At 44.1% G+C, this 26,991-nt stretch overlaps 1 protein-coding gene across 6 annotated transcripts; it reads left to right on the forward strand.

Moving 5' to 3' along the window:
• Positions 1-496: 496 nt before the first annotated feature.
• LOC118221574 (potassium voltage-gated channel subfamily H member 1-like) lies at positions 497-26,991 on the forward strand. 6 transcript variants are annotated; one of them, XM_035406779.1, is made up of 12 exons: positions 497-818; positions 2,268-2,294; positions 3,560-3,683; positions 9,833-9,939; positions 10,218-10,346; positions 11,374-11,492; positions 14,342-14,734; positions 15,719-16,148; positions 17,680-17,879; positions 19,159-19,411; positions 19,733-19,929; positions 25,099-26,991. In XM_035406779.1, exons 1-12 carry the CDS (start codon positions 746-748, stop codon positions 25,930-25,932), a joined length of 2,886 nt encoding a protein of 961 aa, XP_035262670.1. In that variant the 5' UTR covers positions 497-745; the 3' UTR covers positions 25,933-26,991. The 6 variants fall into 6 exon arrangements, with proteins under 6 accessions (XP_035262670.1, XP_035262671.1, XP_035262672.1 ...); XM_035406780.1 differs by lacking the exon at positions 2,268-2,294 and having other exon boundaries at positions 498-818; XM_035406777.1 differs by lacking the exons at positions 497-818; positions 2,268-2,294; positions 3,560-3,683; ... (1 more) ...; positions 10,218-10,346; positions 11,374-11,492 and adding an exon at positions 12,702-12,752 and having other exon boundaries at positions 25,099-25,937; positions 26,554-26,991.

Here is a 26,991-nt window from a genome sequence, read left to right on the forward strand (position 1 = left end):
CCGTCAAGGAAACCGTAAAAACGAAACGGACTTCAAGCAAAGGTATTTATTTATTTATTTATTTTCACTTCTATCGTCAATTAAAATACTAAAGGACAATAAAAGTCAAAAGTTGATAAAATATTTACAATTTTTTTTGAAGAACCCCCTATTGAAATGTAACTGAAATAATTGGTTAATTTCACTCTTTACATCTTAATGTATATTAATTTAATTAACTTAATTATTTGCACTATTACTGACTATGGAATGTCTGTATTCACATTATTATTTTCCTTATTTTACTTACCTTATTTTTATTTATTTATTTATTTATTTATTTTTAAAACTATTTGATCTTTAGTAATTTTTTTCTATTTTATATATTGTACCATTTCTTATTTTTCAATAAGATACAGTAACATTTGAATTTACATATTGTTGTACTTATTTTTTTATTATGGTATTTTTTATTGTTTTTTTACTGCAATTCTTGTTGTGCCCAGCAGATGGAAATGCGGCCTCGCGAGACTGAGGGAAAGTCGGCACGCGTGGCCGTCTTTCTGGTACTCGAGTGGAAGACCTCGGATTTTGCGCTAGTCCTCGGCAGGGGGGGGCGCCGCCTCCGGTTCAGCGTAGCGTCTGGAGAACTCTGCACCTTAATCTCATTTTGGAGACCGTGAGACAGCCCTCGCACTCTGTTTGCCTGTGAACAGCTGTAGCATCCTCATGCGCTGAACCTTTCCCATCTGAATGACGAGGCAGGATGGCAGGTGGACGGAGGGGACTTGTAGCCCCTCAGAATACTTTTCTTGAGAATATTGTCCGGCGCTCTAACGGTAAGAATAATGTATATGTTGTCCTTTTTCGCAAATTGATATTGATAATGATGACGATGAACCAGTCCACTCTATTTATTGGGATAATAGTTGAATATTCTATTACTAAAGGATTTTGGAGGTTTTCATGCCTGTAAAATCTGTATGCTCTCAGAGCATAAGGATAGGGCAGGTTTTACTGTTTACGATGTGTTCAGATTTTATGAGGCAATAAGCATCCTTAATTATTGTACCCTGCCTCCTTTCAGACACGAGTTTATGTATGTGAAATAAGTATTTTTCATACATGAATGGAATGTTTTAAGCAGTACATGAAATGAAAGATTTAGTTTTTGTTTAGTTAATTTATCCTTTCTGGGGCAGTGATGGGGCAGCATACTTAATCAGGATTCCAGTATAACCATGCACGCTGGATAGAAATACACAACATTTGTAAGATTTTAATTCTGGTTAATGATGAAACGCGTTGTAGCCTATATCTTTTACACAATGAGCATGGTTATTGGTAATATGATCAATATTTTGCTGTGACCTCGCCAATAGGCTATAGTTTTGCTTTGTCTTCAGCAATTATAGCAGCTAGTAGGACGAAAAGAGAAATAAATATACACTCATAAATTTAAAAATAAAAATAGCCATTTCAGAAGTCTGAAGAGCTTGTGTGTGTTCGTTTTAATGTGTGTGGTAATGCGTAAACGTACTTTAATAAAGAATTGAAGAATTTGAATTTATTTTAAAATTAAATTTAAATGAGGGCTTAGGGATGAATTAATCGAATCTGAATCATTGCAACTCTTTCATAATGTCCACACTCTCAGTATAGGACTTATTAATGGTCAGTAAATCATAATTAAGGGATTCAAGGTTTGTTTCTTCACAACTGTTGCAGATCACTGAGTGTACAGTTGACATTTTTAAGTTTTCAGGAAAAAGCAGTAAGTATTTAAATGAGCCCATGTTTGGCTGGACCAAACACAAAGGACACTTGCCCTGTAATATTGCTGTACTAAGCTACAGCAGCATGTTATCACAGTCAGAAAAGGGAAGGATGTGCTAAGCTAAATGCTTTGAGATGAGGGCAGTGTGGATATTCCTCTGTTACTCTAATGTAAATATGGCAGTTTTTTCCGCTGAAATATTCATATGGCACGCGTTTTAAACAGGCCACGCTAAATGCAGCTGATCTTAATGACCGCAAGTTCAGCTTGCTTAACCCAGTGCAAAGCTGCAGCTGCTTCAGGCTCCTCCCCTGCGGGTTGTTCTTAATTTCGCCTTTTCGTTTTTTATCAATATTACTGCCTGTTAAAGTTGCTCCACTTACTTACATTTCATTAAAAACAAGGCCCTGCTCGGGGATTGAATGGCTCTCTAAGTGGAAGCACGGTTTGCTGTGTGTATTTAATGGTGTTGCTTTCCTTGCTTTAACCATTTTTCTTCTTACATTTTCAGTTTGGACATTGTCTCATAGACAGACAGGTATACACAGTGTTCATCAGTGATATGTTCCTCATACTGTCTTCTCTCTGTTGCCGTATTAATATTCTGTACCGGTTTTCCTTCATTTGTACATCTATGTACTGAAATTACTGCCACACTATGGGTCCTAAATCTCCCCTTTATTTCCTCACATCTCTCATTTTGTCTACATCTATGTGTCCATATGTTTATGGAATTATCAATAAATATTAATTGTATTTGAGGTTCAACTTACCTGTTTGCATATGTTTGAGTATTCAATAGTACATTTTATTATGGTACCCTTGTAAGATGACAGTATTGGCATGGAGCTCCTCTATTTTCATAACTCTGTGTTTTTCTGTAGTGTTCGTGTTTGTGTCCATTGAGAAGAAGACTGTAGTTTTATTTGGTATTTTGCCTGCTAGGTGAAAAGGTGCTAACTGGCAGCGCCACTCCTACTCTTGGAAAGCCCCAGGGTCTTTTTAGTGGTCATTGCACTTAATGGAAATTAAAACAGTTGATGGACACTTAACTCACTTCATAATTTTTTGTCTGAATTGCTTTCTGATTTTATGGATAAAGCAAAAAACAATCACCATTCCCCTCTCTAATGTCTGCAATGAACACCTTGCTTCCAACTCTCTTTATTCTGGGCCATAGTTATACTAGAGGATGCATCAGTGAACAGGCCTCCATCCCACACGTGGTGGTAGCGGTTGTCTTCATGGCATGATATCTTTTACACTCCAAGTTTCATGCTAAATGTCTCATTGATTCAGAAAGCAGAGACCTATAATGCATTGATATAAATTATTCTAAATATACAGAGATTTTGAGGTAAACAGCATTTAGGTTCTAAAGATCTCTCAATAGTTTAAAACTAGATCCAACTACAATTTCAGCAGCAAAATGTAACAAAGCTTGTGAGGACCCTGTTCTTCTCCAAGGGAAAGAGAGGAAGCCACAGATGCAGCCTGTGAAATGTGTTTCATAACTGAAGTGCAAACTAAATGTACAGCCTATCCAAATGAAAGTTTTGTTAAGCAGGTGTTATGACCGGGTTCATTTCTGTCACAGGTCAGTTCAGGCTTAACCTCTCACTCATGTTAAACATCAGTGAGTACCTGGTGGTCAGCCTGCCTTTCCCCTGATTACTGATGCTTAGCATGTAGAAACCACACCCTCACCTTGCCAAAGAGGTGTGCCCTGGTGTGCTAAGTGTGTGCTGCCTTGCATGGATCTTAATCCCACCTGTGTCTGCCTGTTTTATTTTTTTTCAACAGACACTAATTTTGTTCTGGGAAATGCGCAGATTGTGGACTGGCCCATAGTGTACAGCAATGATGGCTTCTGCAAGCTATCAGGCTTTCACCGGGCTGAGGTCATGCAGAAGAGCAGCACCTGCAGGTACCATCATCTCCTCAGGTTCTGTTCTGTCCTGCCTGCTGTGGTTTGGCCTTAGCAGGAAAAATGGGTTTGCAATGAGCTCTTTCGCTGTGCTAATGCTAATTCATCTGCATTTCTCTTAAAACCTTACTGAACAGTTTGGCAATGCTAAAACTAAATGTGTGACTGTGTGTGTGTGTGTGTGTTACTACAGGTGTAAGCATCACAGAGACTTGGAAAATGGCTTAAATGAAGCAAGACATCATTTGTATCATTTACAATACTTAGATTAGTTTGTCTTCCTAAACTATGAATATAAAGTGCCACAAATGCAATTATTTTGGTAAACATGAAACATAAACTTGTACTAATTTAGATTGCAATGAAATACTGAGAGATCCCATGTATAAATCAGGTTAAACTATACATGTCCTGTATCAAAAAAGTCCTTGACCACAAGTGCGTAAAATCTAAGGGTGGATATGCAGAACTACTAAAGATCTATGAAGTAAAAAGTAAGCAGTGTACCCAGTGTCTCCAGATCTATCCAAAATGTCTAAATTATGCATTGCTGTAAATAGCAACATAATCATGTATTTCACTACAAATGTAGTGAAATTCCACAACAAATGCAGCAGTTTTGACTCAAGAAACTCACTTTTATATCACCTTAAAGTGGGAATTACAAGCTTCCCGTCAGTACAGGGGTCTAGAAACACATCCAAAAATGAATAAAATGGTTTTTGATTATAAAGCATACATTTATTAATTATGTCCCTTATAGTGTTTAAGATGAAACATTGATATCAGATTCAAAAATAATGCAAAAACATTGTGACATGTACCTAAATGGGCAATCATTAACTCTCGTATGTATTCTGTGGTTGTATGATTCCTTGTATGGGGATGGGACTACATTAAAACAATATTCAACCGTCCACTGAAATGTTTTGCCGATGTTCCAGCTTCACATCAGATCCACTGCATGAAACATAAGCAAGACTGAGCTACCAATGAATGCTTATGCTACAGTGTGAAATATCCTCATTATAAAATAGCACTAACCTATTTAAAGACACTCAATTTCAAAAATAACATGTATAACCACAATATTTTGAGCAGTGATATTTAGCTATATATCAAGAATGAAATTGTATCTCTGTTCTACAGGCATTCTCCTCCAGAGAATCAAAGCTGTCCTTCTCCTCTTCTGACTTAGACCGAGCTGATATTGTTTTCTGGATTATCAGCATGACTTAGCCATGCTCAGAAGTTCTCAATAATGTTGTCCTTTACTGCAGACTCAAGCAATCAGTGAGAAGGGCTTTTGCTGCTTGCTTTTAGAGAAAGGTAGCCGCTCGCACACAAGGAAAGGGAACCGCTCGCACACAGGGAAAGGGAACCGCTCGCTCTCACAGGAAAAGGGAACCGCTCGCTCTCACACAGGAAAAGGTAACCGCTCGCTCTCACACAGGAAAAGGTAACCGCTCACACGCAGGGAAAGGTAACCGCTCGCACGCAGGGAAAGGTAACCGCTCGCACGCAGGGAAAGGTAACCGCTCGCTCGCACGCAGGGAAAGGGAACCGCTCGCTCGCTCGCACACAGGGAAAGACAACCGCTCACACAGGGAAAGGTAACCGCTCACACAGGGAAAGGTAACCGCTCGCACGCAGGGAAAGATAACCGCTCGCACGCAGGGAAAGGTAACCGCTCGCACGCAGGGAAAGGTAACCGCTCGCTCGCACGCAAAGAAAGGTAACCGCTCGCTCGCACGCAGGGAAAGGTAACCGCTCGCTCGCACGCAGGGAAAGGTAACCGCTCGCTCGCACGCAGGGAAAGGTAACCGCTCGCTCGCACGCAGGGAAAGGTAACCGCTCGCTCGCACGCAGGGAAAGGTAACCGCTCGCACAGGGAAAGGGAACCGCTCGCTCGCACAGGGAAAGGGAACCGCTCGCTCCCACACAGGGAAAGGTAACCGCTCGCACAGGGAAAGGGAACCGCTCGCACACAGGGAAAGACAACCGCTCGCACACAGGGAAAGACAACCGCTCACACAGGGAAAGACAACCGCTCGCACGCAGGAAAAGGCAACCGCTCGCACACAGGGAAAGGGAACCGCTCGCTCGCACACAGGGAAAGGTAACCGCTCACACAGGGAAAGGTAACCGCTCGCACGCAGGGAAAGGGAACCGCTCGCTCGCACGCAGGGAAAGGGAACCGCTCGCACAGGGAAAGGGAACCGCTCGCACGCAGGGAAAGGGAACCGCTCGCACGCAGGGAAAGGGAACCGCTCGCACGCAGGGAAAGGGAACCGCTCGCTCGCACGCAGGGAAAGGGAACCGCTCGCTCGCACGCAGGGAAAGGGAACCGCTCGCACACAGGGAAAGACAACCACTCGCACAGGGAAAGGGAACCGCTCGCTCGCACAGGGAAAGGGAACCGCTCGCTCGCACAGGGAAAGACAACCACTCGCACAGGGAAAGGGAACCGCTCGCACGCAGGGAAAGGGAACCGCTCGCTCGCACACAGGGAAAGGGAACCGCTCGCTCGCACGCAGGGAAAGGGAACCGCTCGCTCGCACGCAGGGAAAGGGAACTGCTCGCACAGGGAAAGGGAACCGCTCGCTCGCACGCAGGGAAAGGGAACCGCTCACACAGGGAAAGGGAACCGCTCGCACACAGGGAAAGGGAACCGCTCGCACAGGGAAAGGGAACCGCTCGCTCGCACGCAGGGAAAGACAACCGCTCACACAGGGAAAGGGAACCGCTCGCACGCAGGGAAAGGGAACCGCTCGCTCGCACACAGGGAAAGGGAACCGCTCGCACAGGGAAAGGGAACCGCTCGCTCGCACGCAGGGAAAGACAACCGCTCACACAAGGAAAGGGAACCGCTCGCTCGCAGGGAAAGGGAACCGCTCGCTCGCAGGGAAAGGGAACCGCTCGCTCCACTAATGTTAAAGTGTTACAGAGCTGCAAAAAAAGATTAGTATTATTTAATTATATAAGTACTTTAATCTCCCTTTGTCCATTGCAGCTTTGTAGTAAACCCTTGGAGAAGTGCATGGCAGTTTATGCTAAAGACAGCAGCTGGGCCTTGTGCCTGGCACTGGTTCCTCTTCCTGGTTTGTGTTGTACATTTCAGCCGCATTTCCACCGCAGGAACTTTACCGCAGGAACTAGGGTCTAAATTAAGTTCCTGCTCGGGGGGTAGTACTTTCCAAAAGTACCGGAACCTTTGGGGTGGGGCGCAAGCACTGAAAATTTCTGATTGGTCGACTACTTGCAGTGTTTTATTTCAACTGCCATTTTTAAAAATCTGCAGCCGCAAACCTATTTATTGTCATAATAACTTGAAATCAAACTTGTATGTTATGCGGCGCAGTAGCCTACTTTTGGTTATAGCCTGCCAACGTCTCGGAATTATAACGTGTGCTCTTCTGTTCTTTTCTTGCTTTAGTATTCGTTTTTATAAAATGCTAAGCATTCGTGCTGGGACAGCATATTACGTACCAAAACATTCAAACGGTTTAATTCGGTTGCTGAATATTTTCTTCCAGATTTTCTTTGTTAGCCTGTTGTAATTGACTCAAAACGTTTGATACAGTTATGTGAGGTATGCGGTAGTTTACATTGGTGATACAGTAAAAGCAAACTGGAAATCACCTTCCGCACTTTTTGTCAGGGTAAAATAACAGGTTAATTCTAGTAATCGTCCCTTTTGCTTTTTCAGACTGCTGTAATTTTACTCTGCCATTCTTCAATTCCACAAAAAGACCAGGAAGACTATGGACTAATTTATGGTTCGCATCTGGAGGGCACACTTCGCTGCTCGGCTAGCATTAACTTTGAAGGAAAGCAAACGGTGGCTGTACCACTGCTAATTTAAATTTTCACGCAAGTCCGAGTTTTCATTCTATTCTTGTCATTTTGCGATTAGCCTATATGGAATTGACGATGAGAAAGTAATCAATTCAACAGCAAATTGTTTACACGTGTGCATGTTTTCTGCTGTTGTTGCCAGTTATTTGTGGAATGTGAATGCATTCTGTCGCCTCGGATGTCAAGACATGAAAGTGAATGTTCGCATAAAAACATAATGAATGTGTTTGAGAGGATATATAAAACAGTTGCAATCTGACTATTGGCCTGTTATATCCTATTTGTTGCATAACAACGGTCCAAGTTCAACTACCAACGACAGTTTTGCTTGACAACGGTAAAATATGCCCAAACGGCTGCGGAAGAATATTTCAGGTGATTAAATCGATAAAAATCAATAAATACAAAAGTAACCATATATAGTCATTGTTGGTAACCCGTTGTATATAAATGGAATAAACCCCTCCGGGCTGTCCCGGTTATTAGAAAATAATGTAGGCTACTTTGGTGGTAGTATGGGGTTACAGAGGAAATCATAGGACAGATGGACCGACAACAACATCACTTTTTCGTACGTCAGTGGGCTAATTTGCCTAATCTTCACGGGACTTTAGACCGCAGTGGAAACGCAGACAACAATGGGCTAAAGGAACCTTTTAGTTCCTTGAAAAGTAGTTCCTGGGACTAAAAGGGTACTTTTGGTGGAAACGCGGCTTTAGAAGGGATTTCTGGGATTGGTCGCAGCTCTCCCAGGGTGACGGTTTCTGATCCGGTTGAATCTCATGCACTTCTGCCAGGTGATGTCTTCAGGCAATAAAACCTTATGTCTATTCCACACTGATGTTCTCCATGGAGTTATGAATCCATACAACCGCTTTTTGGTGCTTTTGACCTATTGCATCTCCAGCTCTGAGCACTGCACGTGAGAGAATTCCAAACACATGATTTATTGCCATGCCTCGCCCTGACGCAGAAGCTGTTCAGGGTGCAGGGAGTGATGGATAGGGTGCTGTAAGATGTCTTGGACTCAGACCTCTGCATACATTATGACTGTATTTTTTTTTCCAGAGATAGAAGACAGATTTGTAGGGATTTGAAATATCTTGCATGACCTCACCTGTCCCAATAAAGGCAATGAGCTCTGACTCTGACTGCCATAAACCTCCCTCACCCCCACTATACCCCTCCCAATCCTGCACCCTCACCCCCACTATTACCCTCCCAATCCTGCACCCTCACCCCCACTGTACCCCTCCCAATCCTGCACCCTCACCCCCACTATACCCCTCCCAATCCTGCACCCTCACCCCCACTATTACCCTCCCAATCCTGCACCCTCACCCCCACTATTACCCTCCCAATCCTGCACCCTCACCCCCACTATTACCCTCCCAATCCTGCACCCTCACCCCCACTGTACCCCTCCCAATCCTGCACCCTCACCCCCACTATTACCCTCCCAATCCTGCACCCTCACCCCCACTATTACCCTCCCAATCCTGCACCCTCACCCCCACTATTACCCTCCCAATCCTGCACCCTCACCCCCACTATTACCCTCCCAATCCTGCACCCTCACCCCCACTGTACCCCTCCCAATCCTGCACCCTCACCCCCACTATTACCCTCCCAATCCTGCACCCTCACCCCCACTGTACCCCTCCCAATCCTGCACCCTCACCCCCACTATTACCCTCCCAATCCTGCACCCTCACCCCCACTGTACCCCTCCCAATCCTGCACCCTCACCCCCACTATTACCCTCCCAATCCTGCACCCTCACCCCCACTGTACCCCTCCCAATCCTGCACCCTCACCCCCACTATTACCCTCCCAATCCTGCACCCTTACCCCCACTATTACCCTCCCAATCCTGCACCCTCACCCCCACTGTACCCCTCCCAATCCTGCACCCTCACCCCCACTATACCCCTCCCAATCCTGCACCCTCACCCCCACTATACCCCTCCCAATCCTGCACCCTCACCCCCACTATTACCCTCCCAATCCTGCACCCTCACCCCCACTATACCCCTCCCAATCCTGCACCCTCACCTCCACTATTACCCTCCCAATCCTGCACCCTCACCCCCACTATTACCCTCCCAATCCTGCACCCTCACCCCCACCATAACCCTCCCAATCCTGTACCTGCAGTTTCTGCATTGCAGTTATTGCATTAGCTGCAGTTTCTGCGTTAGCTGCAGGTTCTGCATTAGCTGCAGCTTTAGCCAGTGCATCAGCTGACATGGTGCCTGCTGGTGTTCCTGCTCCTCTTTCCTATTTTTCAGTTTCATGTATGGAGAACTTACAGATAAGGAAACGACTGAGAAGGTTCGACAAACATTTGAAAATTACGAGATAAACTCCTTTGAAATTCTCATGTACAAGAAGAATCGTAAGTAACCGTTAGTTGGGATTTCATCTGACAAATACATTCAAAGCTACTGTGTTTTGAACTGGGTAATGTACAATATACATTTAGAGTTTAACCAAATCACAACAAAGTAATAAATCCAACAGAAATACTTTACTTTTATTCATCTGTGTTTCAGAATCATATTTTCTAGAAAATGAATCTATGGTATAACATAATTAATCATATACTGCTTATGAACAAAAACAGATCATTTTGATTAATGTCTGTAATATGGAAGAGGACTTTTCTTTCCGCAGGGATGCCAGTGTGGTTTTTTGTGAAAATCGCTCCCATTCGCAATGAGCAGGAGAAGGTGGTGTTGTTCCTCTGCACGTTCAGTGACATCACTGCATTTAAGCAGCCCATCGAAGATGAATCATCCAAAGGTCCGTGTAGGCAAAGTGCTCATGGGTTTAAAATGGCAATGAAATTTTTGCCAGTCAGAAGAGGATATTTAGGAAATGTATGATAAGATTGTATTGATATGATTGGAAAAAAATTGATCTCTCTCAAACACTGAAGTTTGGCTTCAGTACAGTTCTATGGCAATCCATGCTATCTGTGTGTCAACTTAGAAAGTGGGTAGCAGTTGTAGGGATGTATTTAAAACACTTGAACCCTTGAGATTCCAGTAAGATTTGAAAACATGAGGCTGCGGGTAGTTCACTCGGTGAAAACACCATGTGCAGCACGAGTGAGCTCCACAGCCTCAGATTGCATCCGGATGCTGCCAGTGCCAGCTGTGTGACTGAATCTTCCCAAAGCCAACTGTGCCTGCCCCTGCAGGCCTGCCGGCCCATACTGGCAGTGGGCCAAATGTTCCTAACCTTAACACTGCCCTAACACTACCCTAATCCTGCCGTACTGGCACTGGGGCAAATGTACCTAACCCTAACACTGCCCTAACACTACCCTAACCCTGCCCTACTGGCAGTGGGGCAAATGTACCTAACCCTAACACTGCCCTAACACTACCCTAACCCTGCCCTACTGGCACTGGGGCAAATGTACCTAACCTTAACCCTGCCCTAACACTGCCCTACTGGCACTGGGGCAAATGTACCTAACCCTAACCCTAACACTGCCCCCCTGGCCCAATCGGGAGCCATCCTGAGGAGAACCATGGCTTTGTACACCGTCCTGAATCCGCAGTGGGGCTCGTGTATGAGTGCGGCTGCAGTTGATTGGTCATTCCAGATTGGAGTGGGAATTGCTCAATGGCATGCTCAGTCCCACATTTGGTGCCAAATTTAAGTAAATAAATAAATGAATAAATATTTCAACAAAACGTTTACTAGCATGTAATTAAATGTGAAGGCAGGTCTGGTAGTAATTCATGTAGTTTGTTGTTATAAAGTTTCTAAAAGTTTTGTTATAAGTATTATAAGTGTTTTTTTTTTTGATATTGTGAAGGCTGGGGAAAACTGGCCCGTCTGACCCGAGCCCTAACGAGCAGCCGAGGGGTTCTGCAGCAGCTGGCCCCGGCCGTCCAGAGAGGAGAGAACGTCCACAAACACTCCCGCCTAGCTGAGGTAAGCATGCTTAACACCCACAAACACTCCCGCCTAGCTGAGGTGAGCATGCTTAACACCCACAAACACTCCCGCCTAGCTGAGGTAAGCATGCTTAACACCCACAAACACTCCCGCCTAGCTGAGGTAAGCATGCTTAACACCCACAAACACTCCCGCCTAGCTGAGGTAAGCATGCTTAACACCCACAAACACTCCCGCCTAGCTGAGGTGAGCATGCTTAACACCCACAAACACTCCCGCCTAGCTGAGGTGAGCATGCTTAACGTCCACAAACACTCCCGCCTAGCTGAGGTAAGCTTGCTTAACGTCCACAAACACTCCTGTCTAGCCGAGGTAAGCATGCTTAACACCCACAAACACTCCCGCCTAGCTGAGGTAAGCATGCTTAGCACCCAGAAACACTCCCGCCTAGCTGAGGTAAGCATGCTTAACACCCACAAATACTCCCGCCTAGCTGAGGTAAGCATGCTTAACACCCACAAACACTCCCGCCTAGCTGAGGTAAGCATGCTTAACACCCAGAAACACTCCCGCCTAGCTGAGGTGAGCATGCTTAACACCCACAAACACTCCCGCCTAGCTGAGGTAAGCATGCTTAACACCCACAAACACTCCCGCCTAGCTGAGGTGAGCATGCTTAACACCCACAAACACTCCCGCCTAGCTGAGGTGAGCATGCTTAACACCCACAAACACTCCCGCCTAGCTGAGGTGAGCATGCTTAACACCCACAAACACTCCCGCCTAGCTGAGGTGAGCATGCTTAACACCCACAAACACTCCCGCCTAGCTGAGGTAAGCATGCTTAACACCCACAAACACTCCCGCCTAGCTGAGGTTAGCATGCTTAACACCCACAAACACTCCCGCCTAGCTGAGGTGAGCATGCTTAACACCCACAAACACTCCCGCCTAGCTGAGGTGAGCATGCTTAACACCCACAAACACTCCCGCCTAGCTGAGGTGAGCATGCTTAACACCCACAAACACTCCCGCCTAGCTGAGGTAAGCATGCTTAACACCCACAAACACTCCCGCCTAGCTGAGGTAAGCATGCTTAACACCCACAAACACTCCCGCCTAGCTGAGGTGAGCATGCTTAACACCCACAAACACTCCCGCCTAGCTGAGGTGAGCATGCTTAACACCCACAAACACTCCCGCCTAGCTGAGGTGAGCATGCTTAACACCCACAAACACTCCCGCCTAGCTGAGGTGAGCATGCTTAACACCCACAAACACTCCCGCCTAGCTGAGGTGAGCATGCTTAACACCCACAAACACTCCCGCCTAGCTGAGGTAAGCATGCTTAACACCCAGAAACACTCCCGCCTAGCTGAGGTAAGCTTGCTTAACGTCCACAAACACTCCTGTCTAGCCAAGGTAAGCATGCTTAACGTCCACAAACAGTCAAGCCTGGCCAAGATCAATGCTTATTGTGCTGGTAATCTAAGCTCCAACCTCTGCTACAGACCCCACTTGCTATTGATTGGTTTATTTCCCGATATAACACTGTCAGCTCCTGCTCATGGTTCAGACTTGCAATGCTGAGAAGAAAATAGGAAAGCAGAGGCCCATAAATGCCGACACGATGCTTTACTTACAGCTGCATTTGTATGTTGTGAATTTGTTTAGTCCTCAGTGATGAGAAATGTATAAAGGGGGGAATCTGTAAATTATGTTCCTTTGCTCACACCATGAGAAATGGAATACGAAATATGGAGCTGGAGACAGAGAGGATTTATATTTAGCCATACTGACATCTGAGGCTCACTGAAAAAATATTGAGCGGATATGTTCAAATATCTAGTGTGCTTTTGATACTAAAAATGGGTTTGATTCCATTGAAATAAGGCTATCAATCAATGCTTTTAAACATTATGAAATATACAGAAGAACATGACTTTCACTCTGTGAATAAATGTGAGATTTTGGCTTCTCTCTGAAATTAAGCAGACTTTGGCTCAGTGGGAGTTCAATTGGCATCCATAGAACAGCTTGTTCTAACACTGTCAGGGCACTGTCTGAAAAAGAGTATCTCTGCCAGATAGGTCTGTTTTTCATGCCAACAAAATGGATTGTTTATCACAGTGCACTATAGGATTTTAGTTCAGTGTTCAGTGAGAACTACATATCCCATGCATTTTTACCCCATACAACTTCTTTAGTGATGGGGACTGTGTTTAAAATATCAAGAAATCATATTCTGTTCACTTAAATGCCGTTTATTTTGTTGCTCCTATAATGAATATCATTACATATACAGATATTTGCCAAACAGGTAAACACCAGTATGAAGCCCCATAATAGTGTGCTGGGCTGAGGCTTGCTAGGAGGGATGGGGTCCAGTCCTCCATGAGGCCTTGTGGAGGTTCAGACAGTGCCTCAGATATCAATCCACAGCCTCCCATCAATGCACAATTGTGTGAGAAGGCCATGCCATGTGGATGACATCATTGCACTGCTCATCAAATCACTGGCTTACCGGATGTGCTGTGTGGACAGGTGCACCTCTCCCTGCAGCAAAGAAATATTGCTGACATAACATGACATTAACATGACATACCATGTCATAGTTCCCCAGTGGTCCATAGTCCATTGTTTGCGCTTTTCGCACCAACGTGCTTGGAAACATGCACTGTGAGGTGTGATGAGTGGTTTGTATCCTGCACAAGTTCTTGGTGGACCATTCATGTTGAATCTACTTGCTCATGCCCTGGATAGGATTATAGCTAATGTCTTAAGACTCTATGGGACTTGGGCGTATGATTATAGGTAAGGTCTTGTCTTTGGGATTTGAGTATGTGATTGTAAGTTGTAGGTAAGCACTTCTCTCCCCCATTCAGGTGCTGCAGCTGGGCTCAGACATCCTCCCCCAGTACAAGCAGGAGGCTCCAAAGACGCCCCCCCATATTATCCTCCACTACTGCACCTTCAAGACCACCTGGGACTGGGTCATCCTCATCCTCACCTTCTACACGGCCATCATGGTGCCCTACAACGTGTCCTTCAAGACCAAGCAGAACAACGTCACCTGGCTGGTGGTGGACAGCATCGTGGACGTCATCTTCCTGGTGGACATCGTGCTCAACTTCCACACCACCTTCGTGGGCCCTGCTGGGGAGGTCATCTCTGACCCCAAACTCATCCGCATGAACTATGTAAAGACCTGGTTTGTCATCGACCTGCTGTCCTGCCTGCCCTATGACGTCATCAATGCCTTCGAGAATGTGGATGAGGTCAGGCTCCCATTCCAAAATGGCTTCTTTTAATCAGAACTGGGTCAAACTTGAGTTTGGATAAAATATTATACATTTTAAGTATGTTAACTTTTTTATACCAGTAACATTTTCTGCAGACCCTGGATAATTAAGAAAACATACTGTAATCAAAACATCAAATCATATGAAATAATAGTTTTATTCTGAATATTGGTGGGAACAGTTCTCAGTAATCTGGTACCTAAAGGGTATTTTTAAGTATAATTAAAGAATGATTCAGACAATTATTTGACCCAGATGTGCTATTGGTGCAGCCATGTCTGCCCCTCCTGTTGGTTGATCACATACTCCTTTGCCCTTTGGTGCCCTCAGTATTGTGCAGGCTAAGTTCATTTGTCAATCTTACTTGGAGCAAGTATCCAGCCGGCATCTTTAGAAGGTGCATAAATCTCAATTTTCCCTGATTAATGTGCCAGTAATGTCTTTTCACTTTGTGACTTCATCTCCTCACCACATCCACAGAGGCTCATATGTATTCATGGTGACGCTGTCTGCCAAAATAATAGGAGAGAAGCTTTCCTTTATGACCTGTGTGGCATTTAAAAAGCAGAGAATTTCAAAACCTCTTTCTGTGAACTGGAACTAAACCCACTGAAACACTGCTGTGCATAGACACCCCTGTGGGTTATAATGCTGATTCAATTAATAAATTCAGAAAGCCTCTCATTTATCTGAAATCATGAAGAAAGTTACTCCCACTTGTTAAAATAAGCTATGAATAGCGAACCACACACTCCCTGAGCCTATTGGTTAGGATTAACCCAAGGACGTAGGTTTGATTGGACAGTTTGTAGGGACAGTATGTCAGTAAAAGCATGATGACTACGTGCAGGAATACAGTGATTTTGTTATCGGAATAGTATTTATATAATATTGTATGTATATCTCATGTTATAATCATACCCCCCCCCCCCCCCGTTTCCCCCCCCCCGTTTCCCCCAGGGTATCAGTAGCCTGTTTAGCTCTCTGAAGGTAGTGCGGCTGCTGCGTTTGGGACGAGTTGCTCGAAAGCTGGACCATTATCTGGAGTATGGGGCGGCAGTATTGGTGCTCCTGGTGTGTGTGTTTGGGCTGGCTGCTCATTGGCTGGCCTGCATCTGGTACAGCATTGGGGACTATGAGGTAATTGACGAGGACAACAACACAGTGCGCATGGACAGCTGGCTGTACCTGCTGGGCGAAACCACAGGCTCGCCATACCGCTTCAACCTCAGCGGCTCGGAGAAGTGGGAGGGGGGGCCCAGCAAGGACTCGGTTTACATCACCTCCCTGTACTTCACCATGACCAGCCTGACCAGCATCGGCTTCGGCAACATCGCCCCCACCAGCAACGGGGAGAAGATCTTTGCTGTGGCCATGATGATGATTGGATGTGAGTACTCCACCCCTTTCCTGTCCTGGCTTTGTGATTGGTTACAAGTACCTCACCCTTTCTTCTGCTGGTTTTGTGATTGGCAGGTACTACCCCCCCCCCCCCCCACCCCATTAGCAAGGTGTTTCTCATACTTTCCTCTGCTTGTTTTGTGATTATTATGTATTATTAGATTATAATATTCCTATACCTTCATTATCATGCATATATCATCATTATCATTGAGCGAGGGATTGATCCCCCAACGGTGGGGTTGTATGTGACCTAAGAGTTCGTATTTTAATCTAAAACAGCATAAATATGCTCCAAACATAATTAAACCTTTAGGAATTTCTACTGCTCCTTTGTGATTAAAGGGATGTGGGATATCACACAGAGGGCCATCACATAATTCAAATGTGTTTATTAAATTTGTAAATTCAGAAAGGTTCACATTAATCTCAGATCATGAAGAAAGATACTTCAGACTGACAATATGTATAGTGGACCACACACTCCCTCAGCCTGTTGTTAGGGGTCACCCAAAGACATAGGTTTGGCTAGAAGGTTGGAAGGCACAGTAATGTCAGTATGTCACTAAAAGCATGATGACCACATGTGGGGATGCAGTGATTTTGATATCACAATAATATCCTGTATTAGCATACAATAACCTCACTGTCTGCATTTCTTTTGGGAAAGAAATCAGGAGAGGAAAGGTACCTGGTTACCATGGCAACCACCATTCCAGGGTGCCTGTTTTAACAAAATAATAAAAAAAGACACTACACTAACATGTTCCACATAGAGAATGCAAAAAGAACAGTAGTTGGGAGCTTGATATATTTCTCTCTGATTTTAAATCAGAAATAGGACAAAGTAATTTAAAAATATTTCTTAATGACTTATTTCTACATAAAGCAGAATGTACGGTGCCCTCCAAAATTATTGGCACCCCTGATAATGATGACCACAAAATCCTGTATAAAATTACATATGTAATGAACTATATGTAATGCAATTTTACATTAATGCGGTTGTAAAGAAGAGTTTTTCAGCAAGACATCACTTTATTTTCCAAAAATATAGGTGTCCAAAATTCTACTTTGGAACTTCCACTGAAACTAGGTGTTAACTAGGTGTTCAGATGTTCAGATTGTGACAGCATTCATGCTGTTTTTCAGAAGCTGTGCGGCTCTGAAGCTATGCTGTTGAGTCTCAGTGTGTCAGTGCTGTTGAGTCTCAGTGTGTCAGTGATGTTGAGTCTCAGCGTGTCAGTGCTGTTGAGTCTCAGCGTGTTAGTGCTGTTGAGTCTCAGTGTGTCAGTGCTGTTGAGTCTGTGTTAGTGATGTTGAGGCTCAGTGTGTCAGTGCTGTTGAGTCTCAGTGTGTCAGTGCTGTTGAGTCTCAGTGTGTTAGTGATGTTGTGTCTCAGTGTGTCAGTGATGTTGAGTCTCATTGTGTCAATGCTTTTTAGTCAGAGTTTTCTTTACAGGATTTTCACTGCCCTCAGAACTGGTGTCTGTGTCTTTCTGATGTCTATGTCTTTCCAGCTCTACTGTACGCCACCATCTTTGGTAACGTCACCACCATCTTCCAGCAGATGTACGCCAACACTAACAGGTACCACGAGATGCTGAACAGCGTGCGAGACTTCCTCAAGCTGTACCAGGTGCCCAACGGCCTGAGCGAGCGGGTGATGGACTACATCGTTTCCACCTGGTCCATGACCCGTGGCATTGATACCGAAAAGGTATGGAACTGCACCTGTGGAACAAGGATGTGTTAGTTTAAATACCAGGACAGGGGTGAATGGGTTTACATGCAGCTACTGGGGTGAGTGGGTTTTAATACAGGGGCGGGGGTGAGTGGGTTTAAATACAGGGACTGGGGTGAGTGGGTTTAAATACAGGGACAGGGTTGAGTGGGTTTAAATACAGGGACTGGGGTGAGTGGGTTTAAATACAGGGACTGGGGTGAGTGGGTTTAAATACAGGGACAGGGATAAGTGGGTAAAGGGAGGTCTATTGATTTTAAATTCCAATTTCAGAAGTCAGCATTTGTTAATTAAACTTTGCCTTGGTCAGTGTGTTTGCAGGAATGAAATGCTGCACTACGCATGTACAATACACATTACACCTGTACAACACACTACACCTATACGACATACTACACATGTACAACACACTACACCTGTACAACACACTACACCTATACGACATACTACACATGTACAACACACTACACCTGTACAACACACTACACCTATACGACACACTACACATGTACAACACACTACACCTATACGACATACTACACATGTACAACAAACTACACCTGTACAACACACTACACCTGTACAACATACTACACCTATACGACACACTACACCTGTACAACATACTACACATGTACGACACACTACACCTGTACAACATACTACACCTATACGACATACTACACCTGTACAACACACTACAGCTGTACAACATACTACACCTGTACAACACACTACACCTATACGACATACTACACATGTACAACACACTACACCTGTACAACACACTACACCTGTACAACATACTACACATGTACAACACACTACACATGTACAACACACTACACCTATACGACATACTACACCTATACGACATACTACACCTGTACAACACACTACACCTGTACAACACACTACACCTGTACGACACACTACACCTGTACAACACACTACACCTGTACAACATACTACACATGTACAACACACTACACCTGTACAACACACTACACCTGTACAACATACTACACCTATACGACATACTACACCTGTACAACACACTACACCAGTGGAATTGAAGTTGGTTTACTGGCACATTCTTTTCATAATATTGACATATAGCAAATAAAAATCAATTGGCATACTGATACATATTTTTATTTTTATGAACTAATGATAATGAATATATACAATCTGTCTCCTCTGTCTTCCTCCTGTTCTGTTTTCCTCTCTGTCTCTCTCTCTCCGTCTTCTTCAGGTGTTACAGATCTGTCCTAAGGACATGCGGGCAGACATCTGTGTGCACCTGAACAGGAAGGTGTTTAAAGAGCACCCGGCGTTTCGGCTGGCCAGTGACGGCTGCCTCCGTGCCCTGGCCATGGAGTTCCAGACAGTCCACAGTGCTCCTGGGGACCTAATCTTCCATGCAGGCGAAAGCGTGGACAGCTTGTGCTTTGTGGTGTCTGGGTCCCTAGAGGTGATCCAGGATGATGAAGTGGTGGCCATTTTGGGTGAGTTTTGGGTACTTCAGGTTTATGCTCCAAAACTAGTAGGAATGATGCCTGCTATTTGCACTACTAAAACTAAAACTGGTGAATTGTGGGTAATGGCAGTTTGATTACAGAGATGGTGAGTTTTACTCTCCTTCCCAAAGCGCAAGCTAAGAGTTCATGTTTCTGAGTTCATGTAGCTACCACTAGCTTCCCCGGTACAATAGTGGGAGAAGTGTGTACACAAGCACGCACACACACACACACACACACACACACTACATTGTATGTTGCTTTATATAAGTACAAATGAAGTGGCACACACTGCTTTTCTGCTCTTAGGAAAGGGTGATGTATTTGGGGATGTATTCTGGAAGGAGGTGACCCTGGCACAGGCTTGTGCCAATGTCCGTGCCCTGACCTACTGCGACCTCCACATCATCAAGCGTGATGCGCTGCAGAAGGTTCTTGAGTTCTACATAGCCTTCTCCAACCACTTTTCCCGCAACCTACTGCTCACCTACAATCTGCGCAAGAGGGTGAGTAGTCTGCCCATCCCTGTGTGCAGCCAGTCTGTCCCAGCACACATCAGCCATGCAGAGTCTGCAGGTCTGCCCATCCCTGTGTGCAGCCAGTCTGTCCCAGCACACACCAGCCATTCAGAGTCTGCAGGTCTGCCCATCCCTGTGTGCAGCCAGTCTGTCCCAGTACACACCCAGCCATGCAGAGTCTGCAGGTCTGCCCATCCCTGTGTGCAGCCAGTCTGTCCCAGTACACACCCAGCCATGCAGTCTGCAGGTCTGCCCATCCCTGTGTGCAGCCAGTCTGTCCCAGTACACACCCAGCCATGCAATCTGCAGGTCTGCCCATCCCTGTGTGCAGCCAGTCTGTCCCAGCACACACCCAGCCATGCAGAGTCTGCTAATGGCTGGAAATCAACAGTGTTCCCGCAGTAAAGGGTTCTGATGGTTCTGTAATGGTTTGGGTTGCATATATGTTTCATTTCAAATGTAATGTGCTTGAGTAGAGAAACAAAATTTGTGTCCCTGTTCAAAGACTTATGGACTTACATGTACTTGCAAAATGGGTTCTGCTTTTCAAACTGTTCCTATGTTGGCTATCATGCATTTACAAACTGTTGTTGGCTGCTCTACTCTGAATAGTGAAATTGTATTTGCAGATTTGCTTAATGTATTGCCACCTTTAAAGATATTCCACTATATAGTGTAGAACAAAGAGCCAGGGTAGCCATTATACTATTAATTCTCTCCAAAAGTGGTTTGATTACATTTGTATTAAAAATAAAGGTTCTATTCCCTGTTTGCATCTAATTCCACATTAGATGAGCATGAGGGAGCACGGCAGCAGTTCTGAACCCTGTGTGATTGGGCTCAGATTAGGTGTGATTGGGTTAGGGTTTGGATTAGGTGTGATTAGGTTAGGGTTCGGGTTTGGGTTAGGTGTGATTGGGTTAGGGTTAGGTGTGATTGGGGATATGGCTTCAGTTGATGGAATCCCAACAGAAACCAGCTGCTCAGCACAAAGACCAATCAGAAGCCACAGACAGTGTACCATAGAATAATGCACAACAGACGAAGGGTTGTGTCTGCAGTAACACAGGAATTTACTCAACTGTGGTTTCAGTTTGGAGCTGAAATTAAATATTTCCGTTTGAAGCAATTTCCTTGCAAACAGGAAGTGGGCTTCAGTAGGGATTGAGTAAGCTACATGAAATAGCATTGATTCAGTCTGTGAATAACTGAACTCACTGACTTCTCCCCTCCGTGATCTCTCACTGATCTCCCCTCCGTGATCTCTCACTGATCTCTCACTGATCTCCCCTCCCTGATCTCTCACTGATCCCTCACTGATCTCTCCTCTGTGATCTCTCTCTGATCTTTGAGGTAGGTGTGATGTGTGGCACAGTCTGTAGTGTGGCCAGCATGCAGGTAGGTGAGTGTAACAGAGAGAGTAGGTGAGTGTTACAGAGAGAGTAGGTGAGTGTTACAGAGAGAGTAGGTGAGTGTTACAGAGAGAGTAGGTGAGTGTAACAGAGAGTAGGTGAGTGTAACAGAGAGAGTAGGTGAGTGTAACAAAGAGAGTAGGTGAGTGTTACAGAGAGAATAGGTGAGTGTAACAGTGTTACTGTTTGGTTATGGAGAGTGTAGGAGAGCAGTCCTCTTCTCTGAGACTGTGGTACTAGTGTTCTTGCACAGGCCCTGTGAGGAATGGCTGCTGACATTAACACCATATCCACCCATGGCATTATGGGAAGGAAGCCTGTACATCTGCATCTGTGAGACTGTTGCAGTCTTAGGGATCTGATGGAGGAGTGTTGCAGAGGTGGAGGCAGGGGTTGGCTGAGCAACTGAGCATGCTCAATGGGGTGCCACTGTTACTGAGGTAGCATCAGGTAGTATGTTACCTATGTAAAATATATATTTTATATATGCATAAAATAAAGCAGTTTCAAGATATTTCAATTATTGATCAGATGAGAAAATATAGGGACTGTTATTAATATGTTATTTTCTTTTGTGTGTGAAATAAATGAAATGTAAATCTGGTATTCGTATCTACCGAAGTAACGTAACTCCCAAACCCACCATGTCTGTCCTGAATTGTCATTGGCCTTTTTTGCAGAACCGCTTTTGTGTTTTTCCAGAACCACTTTCAAGTTTTTCTTTCAGAACCTTTTCAGGGTTCCAATATTACACAATTTCCACTAAAGCTGTGGTGGTTGAGAAATTTGCCAAGTTAAAGTTTCACTTCAGTTTTTGCAGTTCCTTTTTCACTGTATAACAATGTTTGCTTTGAGCTTTTCAATATGTCACCTAATTTAACCACCTAACGCACTTCCAGAGACAGAGGTGTCTGCCTAACATATACTATATGTAACATATACTATATATATGTATATATACACACACACACACATATATATATATATATATACATATATATATATTAGAGAATTGCATGTATATTAAAAATTCCTTTTCTGGCATGTTCTATCAATACAAGTCATTTACCCAACACTAATTTTCTCTGCTTGTGTTTCTTTGTGCAAAATACACATATAGAATGGCATTTTAAAAGCTGATGATGCAATGAATAATATATATTAAAGATAATACTATGCATTAAAGAATTAAAGATAATACTATGCACAGTGGCTTTGTAAATATTGCATTGTAAAGACAGATGGAAAGTGTTACTTGCTACTTTTTGCTGAAATTTCTCTGAACAACACTAAAATGCACTGTGTGACAAAAGTTTTATTTGCTGGTATGTTTCACTGTGTAGCTACTGAAGATGATTTTTATAAAAGATGGCAGAGTTGGGTAACCTGTCCTGTACATGTTGGTCAGATGCAGTCTGATGCCAGAATAGAGAAGAAGGAAGAGGAAGTGAGAGGGCTGGGACATGTGAGAACAGGGCAGGTCCTCTTCTGAAGCAGTGCTTCTGGGTTTAGTGTCTCACCATTATTCTGCAACTGAGGTTTTCACTTGATTTGTTCATTGTAGTTTCTCTTTAGTTTTCAGTCATTACTTAGAACTAGGTAGAAGTAATAGTCTGAAATGTCTTTAAATTCTGGAAGTATTAAAAAATACATTTTTGGAACTTGAGCCTGTTATGAATACTGAGTGCTATGCTATGACATAGTTGGAATTACAGAGACATGGCTTTGGGAAAGGGATGGGGATGAATATAATGTAGAGGTGTGCAAACTTATTAGGAAGAACAGATCCAATAGGAGAGGTGGGGGTATAGCCCTCTACATAAAATCATCTTAACGTGAAGGAAATTCCAGAAATTGACCAACCAAGGCCAAGGGAGGACATTTGGATTAAGCTCATAGAGACATGAGAAAGGCCTTTAACACAGGCACATGTTACCGGCCGCCAGACACACTACTTCAGTCAGTAGTGTAAATACAATGCTCTGTCAATATAAAAGCAGCTCAGCAGGAAGGAGAGACTATTATTATGGGTGACTTCAATTACCCCGCTATTAATTGGGAATTGATGACAGGACAAGGAAAAAGTGAGGAAGAATATTTAGATGTTATAAATGACCATTTTTGGCATAGTATGTCAGTGAGCCTACAAGAGGGAAATCAGTTCTGGATCTGGTGCTATGTAATGATCTTGACAGAATTTACAGCATAGGTAGTGGAGGCACTTGGGACAAGTGAGCATTCTGCAGTTAGTTTTTATATATTTTGGCAAATAAAGAGGGCTTTCTCTCAGAATTTTTATCCTTAGGCATGCCAATTTTAATAAGATGTGAGCGAGTTTAAGTAATATAGACTGAATGCAACTTCTTGATTATGAGACTGTAAATGAAAAGTGGGGCAGGTTCAAAATGATTCTTGATGCACAATGTAAATTAATTCCAAAGGTTATTAAAAGTAAGTTGAAAAACAGTCTTCCCAGCAGATGAACAAAGCTATATGGGAGAGCCTGAGAAAAGAGAATATGCTTTATAAGATATATAAAAGAGACAATATGGGGAGTAAAAAGGCTGAATATTGTGATATGCGTGTTAAGGTTAAAGAAAACAAAGGGTTGGGAAAAGGCTCTTTGAGTAGAAAATTTCCCAACATGCAAAAAGTAATCCTAAACAATTCTTTTAGCACTGCAGTAGGACAAGTAAAATCAGAGAGAATGTCAAGTGCATTAAGAATAAAGAACATATGAGAATAGGGATATTGCTGATGCTTTAAATAGTTACTTTGATTAGAGCTTTCCCGAGAGGAGGTTACTAATGGACAGGAAGGCATATTCAGTACTGAGTGCCTTAGCAGATATTGAGATCATCTTTTAGACCATCTGTAGAAATAGGAGAAATTTCAAATGGCACAGGGAAGGTCATGCTTGACAAATCTTTTGGTGTTCTTTGAGGAAGCTACCAAGTGGTTTGATTGTAGTAGGGCTTATAATATTATATATTTGTATTTCCAAAAAGCATTTTATAAGGTACCACATGAGAGACTCAAAATGAAAACAGTAGGAATTACAGGAGGTATTTCACAATGGGTTCGAAACTGGCTACTGGTGTGCATGTGTGCGTGTGTGTGCGCGCGTGTGCATGATCATCATGATGCCACAAACTGCACAGCTACTGCGCTGCACCCAGTCTAATCCCCACAACCATCCTTCACAAGTAAAGATGAGAGACACCTGGACACAATCTGCACATTTAATCCCAGAATTAATTTCTGATGTAGACCCTGTGATCACATTTAGAATGTATCATAGGTACATTCTCTCGCTTTGTCCCTAACCCTGTTCCTCCTCTCTCAGATATCTTATGTACTAATTTTGCACATACATTGTGGTTGTTGTAAATGTAGTAAATGGTGGTTGTTGTAAATGTAGCAGCCAGTGGTGACTGGACACAACCCACAGCTGCCATTTACCCACACGCTGCGTCTGTTGGATCGATTGAAATTCCAGAATGTGGTAAAATTGAGTGCACCACAACACTGGTAAATATAATTTATAGGAAGATAAATCTGTTGGTCATGGCTCTCCTTGAGAAAAAATTGGTTGAGTAAATCCAATCTTGCAGAATGATTTAAGAGGAGTCTGGAGTGCTGTAGTTCCTGTCTGATGCTTTGACGGAGAGCTGCTTCTGCAGCAGACAGAGGTCTGTGTGTAAAAGCAGGAGTGTGACTGCTGGCTTGGCTCCGTCTGTTCCAGATCGTGTTCCGGAAGATCAGTGATGTGAAGCGTGAGGAAGAGGAGCGTTTGATGAGGAAGAACGAGGCACCACTGAACCTACCTCCTGACCATCCCGTGCGCCGGCTGTTCCAGCGCTTTCGGCAGCAGAAGGAGGCGCGGCTAGCGGCCGAACGAGCCAATCAGGATGAGTCCGATCTGGAGAGAGGCATTGCCTGCTTGGGGCAGACCACCATCAACAAGGTCATTGCCTCCACCAGCGTTGTTACAGTGACTGAGAGCCCAGCCACACCCATCCTCTCTGCCACTTCTACAGCCAGAGGCTCCGCCCATGTCAAGCTTGAGGGCCCCGCCCCCTCCAACCCTTCCAGGCCCAGCGAACCCTCCAGGGGTAAGGGTTGGGGCCGTTTCCGTGAGAACGCAGGGAAAGGAGAGGGCTGGAGCGAGGTTTCAAAGGCTGAGTCCATGGAGATGCTTCCGGAAAGAACTAAGACCATCCAGGAGACATCCCTGAAGAAGACCGACTCCTGCGACAGCGGAATCACCAAGAGCGACCTGCGGCTGGAGAGGGCTGGGGGGGGCGGGGAGGCGCGGTCTCCCCAGGACCGCAGCCCGGGGCGACCCGAGGCCCAGTTCTGCCCCATCCCGGAGCACTCCCTGCACGCCTCTGTGCTGGAGCTCCGGCAGGAGCTCAGGGAGGAGATCAGTTCCCTCAGTACCCGCATGGGGGCGCTAGAGAGCCAGATCTCCCTGGTGCTCAGGATACTGCAGGCTGGGAAACGCAACTCCTCAGCCCCACAGGCTCTGTCACAGCCCCCCTCCCCCGAATCCGACAAAGAAGACATCTTCTCCTAATGCCGGTGAGGACAGTCTTATGCACAAACCCCCAGGGGGCATTGCTCCTGCTGTCCACCAGGGGGAAATGAACCTGTGAAGCAGAAGCTGCACTGTGGCACTTCCTTGTGAATCTGTAAGCCAGTGCACCTGACCTGAGACTGAACATGTTAACCTTTTAGGCACCAGTAGAATCCCTGCAGATCGAGACCAAATAAAACCATAAAACATCTCATTTCAGATCTAATATTCAGAGAAAATGATCTTATTTTATATAATTATATGTCATGGTTTGTAATGTTTCAAAGCTCCACAGGAGTCTTCACATTTTACAATTTTTTTAAGTGTCAAGTATTTTAAATACTTGCCTATATTTGACTCCTGCATTAAACCTGGTAATACACTGGATCACAGCCCTGCTGGATCTGTACAATAGATTGTATAGTATTTCCTAAGTTATTTTGTAAAATTTTAAAAGAAAAGAACAAATTTATATTTTTTATTAATCAACAGAGTATCTGTTGGAACAATTTGTTCTATCAACTGATTTCATTTTTCCTAAAGGATAAATTCCTTGTTTACTTTTTATCTTTTTTACTTTTCCTTGCCTTGCTGATTGGACTGCTTTTTGTTTATATTCAGCAGCTGTGTACCTTCACAAACCACCCACTCCTTCCCTCTCCTGTCCCACATGGCTCCATCCCTGAACCCATAATATTTCACAGATGCATCCTGGGAATGTGAGAGCAGGAGAGTAAGTGATACTATTGTAGCATTTTTCACTGAAATATCATTTGATTCTGTCGTAATACTGTGTATAAATGTACAGGTGACCACATGCAGAATATTTATCCTGCATATTTACACCATTTAATATGTCATAGGACATGAAATGAACATCACATCATAAACAAAAAAACAATAATGGTTTTGAAGCTGAGACTGTTAAGCATTGTTAGTTAAACATTGCTAGTTAAGCACTGCTAGTCAAAACTCTGTTAAACTGAACTGAAAACTGCAACTGTTGAAAATATGTGTAAAGTTATGTGAAATATTTGTAATAAACTATTTTATACCTGA

Source organism: Anguilla anguilla, chromosome 2, assembly GCF_013347855.1.
Source record: "Anguilla anguilla isolate fAngAng1 chromosome 2, fAngAng1.pri, whole genome shotgun sequence".
Taxonomy (NCBI): domain Eukaryota; kingdom Metazoa; phylum Chordata; class Actinopteri; order Anguilliformes; family Anguillidae; genus Anguilla; species Anguilla anguilla.

What these genes read in the sequence shown, in the direction of transcription:
- LOC118221574 (XM_035406779.1), top strand. Translation starts at nt 746, where the DNA reads ATGGCAGGTGGACGGAGGGGACTTGTAGCCCCTCAGAATACTTTTCTT. An exon ending in GGCCATGATGATGATTGGAT is followed by an intron (nt 16,149 to 17,679) that starts GTGAGTACTCCA and finishes ATGTCTTTCCAG; the next exon opens with CTCTACTGTACGCCACCATC. An exon ending in GTGGCATTGATACCGAAAAG is followed by an intron (nt 17,880 to 19,158) that starts GTATGGAACTGC and finishes CGTCTTCTTCAG; the next exon opens with GTGTTACAGATCTGTCCTAA.